At 42.1% G+C, this 4245-nt stretch overlaps 1 protein-coding gene across 1 annotated transcript in view; it reads left to right on the forward strand.

The window, feature by feature from the left end:
- The window catches only part of C2cd6 (C2 calcium dependent domain containing 6), an 83292-nt gene that overhangs the window by 38005 nt on the left and 41042 nt on the right, over window positions 1-4245 (forward strand). Inside the window, exon 12 of the mRNA XM_026788832.1 lies at window positions 978-1307. Coding sequence (XP_026644633.1) covers window positions 978-1307 — 330 coding nt within the window. The remainder of the gene's footprint in view (window positions 1-977; window positions 1308-4245) is intronic.

Below are 4245 nucleotides of genomic sequence, written 5' to 3' on the forward strand. Positions count from 1 at the left end.
AAAGAAGAGAATGTGGCTGTAGAGATGATTCAGAGGTTAAGAATGTTTGCTGCTCTCGCAGAGGACCTGGGTTCAGTTCCCAGCACCCACATGGCAGCTCACAAGTGTCTGTAACTCCAGTTCCAGGTGATCCAACACCCTCTTGTGACCTTCCCAGCCAACACGCCTGCTTGTGGCGGACAGACATGCCTGCAGGAAATACTCATACATGTAAAATAAAAATACATCTAAAGTAAAAATACATCTAAAGGGCTGGGCGGTGGTGGCGCACACCTTTAATCCCTGCATCGGGCGAAGCAGAGGCAGGCAGATCTCTGTGAGTTCAGGGCCAACCTGGTCTACAAGAGCTAGCCCCAGGACAAAGCTCACTATTTAGACCGGGCTAGCTGGCCTTAAACTCAAGCAGTCTCCCTCGAGATTTGTTAGCCTGTTTTCACTAAGGTAGTATTCATGTTTGAATAGCTGCTTTAGTAACCCTTTACTTGAAGGGAGGAAAATTATATGTAAGTAAAACAATGTTAAATAAATGTTAAATAAAGCAGAGTACTCATTATTTTTTTTAAAACAGGTTTGCATCACAGAAAATCTGAACATATTTCACATGAGGTAAGAGAATTTCTTTTTTTTTTTTTTTTAGATTTATTTTATTTTGTGTCTTGCCTGCATGTGCAAAACACATTCAGAAAAAGGCTCAATCTCTCCTGGAACTGGATTTATCAAGATTGTAGGCTACCAGGTGGGCACTGGGAATCGAACCTGGGAGCTCTGCAAAGGCAGCCCAGTGCTCTTAACCACTGAGCCATCTCTCCAGCCCCCAAAGAATGTCTGATTACCATGATTCTATGAAGGGATGGGATATCTGTTAAGTGGAAGGACAGTTACAGTGAAAATTAACTAGACAATGGATTGATTTATTGACTTTGAATGCTCCTTAGTGAATAGCGATTTAAGTTCACTGTCTTGCTTTTTTTTTGTAGTTTGTGGACAAGGGTGATAAGGAAGGCCGGGGAATACCAGTTGTGAAACTGGTGGACCAAGATTTCTCAGAGCACACTCTTGCTGAAAGTGTGGAATCCACACCGGGAGACATCCCGCTGCCCCCTATCCACACCCTGCAGATAATAGAGGAAGATGAGACACCACGCAGCAGCACACAAGCAGCTCCGGAGTGGGACGTGCCCTACGAAGAGAGGAAAAGTGTAGTGTTTCCACCGGATCACAGTCTAATCCCCAAACGTCCCAGCATTTTAAGAATAGCCTCATCTCTGCAGGAGGTAAAGTCGAGTTTACCCGTAAACCCGGAGAGCGTGAGGAGGAGGAGGAGTTAAGGCGTCTTTCCAAAAGAATGAGGTGGCAAAGCAAATGTTTTAACTTGAAAGGAGGGGAAGGGGTGGGGGCTAGTCTGGGTTCCTGAGATTTGCAATGAAAAAGTGGCTTCAAAGGCAGGATCCAAGAAGCTTAACTAAACATGTCTCGCCCGCAGCAAAACTTGAGATAGTCAAACCCCAAATCATTATTTTAAAAAGTCAATTAAATACCAATAAATTCAAAATTATTCAAATGCCTCTAAGTAGAAATGTCTCTAAATATATTTAATGTTCTTACTCTGTGTGTACTGATCAATTAAGGGGGAAAATCCTTTGAGAGGAAAGCAAACTGTCAATAATACAAATGAATTATTGTGTGTTTCTCTTGAAAATGTCACAATTACAAATATTAACTCAACGGACATGTAAAAGCCTAGGAAATTATTTTAGCCGAATTTTTTTTTTAAACTGTTAAATTAGAAAACGTAGCTACGGTGTCCCCTTGTTTCAGACTCTGAATGTAAACGCAAGCCTTTCTCCACATACCGCTTCCTGGTTGGCAGTCACGGTCCCTTGGAATGGCTGTTGCTGGCAGGGCGGTTTTATTTTATTTATTTATTTATTTATTTATTTATTTATTTATTTATTTTTTGAGACAGGGTTTCTCTGTGGTTTTGGAGCCTGTCCTGGAACTAGCTCTTGTAGACCAGGCTGGTCTCGAACTCACAGAGATCCGCCTGCCTCTGCCTCCCGAGTGCTGGGATTAAAGGTGTGCGCCACCACCGCCCGGCGGCAGGGCGGTTTTAAAAAAGCAGCATAGGACCAGAACGAGTTTGAGACCTCGGTTAAGGTTCTGCTTCTGAATACTCTGAACGGTTCTGTTCCTCATCCTCTGATGGACCCACAGCCATCGGTAAATCCCCATCCAAAATTTCAAGATAAAATTGTTTCAGTAGCGCTAGCTGGGAACTTAATTACTTAGGTCAACAGTTTAAAGCCATATACTTGGAATAATGTTCTTTACTTATCGATGTGAAGATAACCCACGCTCACAGAAGTTTTGAAAAGGCTTGGGGGGGGGGTCGGTGGTGGCGGCGCACGCCTATAATCCCAGCATTCAGGGGGCAGAGGCGGGCGAACCTATGTGAGTTCAAGGCCAGCCTGGGCTACAGAGCGAGTTCCAGGACAGCGAGGGCTGCTGCACAGAGAAACCCTGCCTCAAAAAACAAGCAAAACAAAACAAACGTTTGGGAAATGGAAAGCCTGAAAGACAAGCTAGATGGAAGTAGTTCTGATTTCCTCACCAGGTCAACAGCTTTAGTTTTTTAAAGCCTCTCTGATGAGAGTTGGCCTAGGCAATGATGTAGGAGTATAGCAGGATACCATTAGGAATCATTTCACTGACTTTCTTTGTTTTTGCCAGTTGTGTTTGGTTCTACCTTGGGTCTCTGGGCTGTCCAGGTTTCTAGCTGTTCCAGGCAGAGTCAGATAGGGGCTCCCTGTCGTGATGTAGACCTCAGGTTGGACCAGTCGTGGGTTGGCCACGCCCACAAAGTTCTAGACACCACCATTACCCCTGGAATCTCTGGTAGAGTGGCCCTAGCACAGTCTCCTAGCAATGGGGGATACGGAGCTGGAACTGGCCATCTTCTGTAACCAGGCAAGGCTCCCAGGAGCGGGACCGAGACACCAACCCAGCCACAAAACCTTCGACCTACAATCTGTCCTGTTAGCAGGTTCTTTCAATTGAGAATTTTTGCACCTATCTTCTTCAAACACACTAGACGACAGTTTTCTTTCTTGTTAGGTCTTTGTCTGGTTATTTGGTATCAGGGTAATGATGGCTTTTTAAAAAGACTTTGAAATGTTTCTTTTTGTGTTATGGAATAATTTAGGAAATTTTGATATTTGTTGTTGGAGGTCTAGTAAAATTGTGTTGAATTTATCTGGTCCTGGGTTTTGGCTTTTTCTTTTTTTTGTTGGGAGATTTTTCAATTAATGCTTCTATCTTATTGGATGCTATGGGTCCATTATAAATGATTTATTTAATCTTGATTTAGCTTTAGTTGTCCGTGTGTGTGTGTGTGTGTGTGTGTGTGTGTGTGTGTGTGAAGTCATTTCTTTTAGACTCCTCAGTTTGATGGAATACAAAATTTTTAAAGTTTGTCCTTATAAATTTTTGGGGTGTCTCTTATAATGTCTCACTTTTCAACTCCAGTTTTATTTATTTGGGTCCTCTCTTTCTTATTTAATTTGGCTAAAGGTTAGTCAATCCTGTTAATACTTTCAGGAAATCAATTCTTTCTCATCAATTCTTTGGGTTTTATTTTTTGTTTCTTTCTCCTTCATTTCAGCCCTAATTTTGATTATTGCTTCCTGTCTGCTTTTGGGAGGTGATGTTTTGGTTGTTCTTGTTCTATTTTTTTTATTCTTGTTTTTAAGGCCTTAGGCTTCATTACTAAGTTCTTAAGTTGAGTTCTCTCAAAATTATTGAAGTAGGCACTTAATGTCATATATCTTTTCTTATGATTGCCTTTATTAGGTCCTGTATATTTTGGTATATTGTGTTTTCATTCTCATTTGATGTGGGATTTCCCTATGTATGCTGTGAATACTATTGATTAATAAAGAAACTGTCTTGACCTGTGGTAGGGCAAAAGAATAGAGCTAGGCAGGGAAAACTAAACTGAATGCTGGGAGAGGGAAGGCGGAGTCAGAGAAGCCATGTAGCCACACCAGAGACAGACGCTGGAACTTTGCCCAGTAAGCCACAGCCTCGTGGCAGTACACAGAGGAATAGAAATGGGTTAAATTAAGATGTAAAAGTTAGACAATAAGAAGCCAGAGCTAATGGGCTAAGCAGTGATTTAAATAATATAGTTTCTGTGTGATTATTTGGGAGTCTGGGCAGCCAGGGAAACAAACAAGCGGCCTCCTC

The sequence above is a fragment of the Microtus ochrogaster genome, unplaced genomic scaffold, assembly GCF_000317375.1.
Source record: "Microtus ochrogaster isolate Prairie Vole_2 unplaced genomic scaffold, MicOch1.0 UNK8, whole genome shotgun sequence".
Taxonomy (NCBI): Eukaryota; Metazoa; Chordata; class Mammalia; order Rodentia; family Cricetidae; genus Microtus; species Microtus ochrogaster.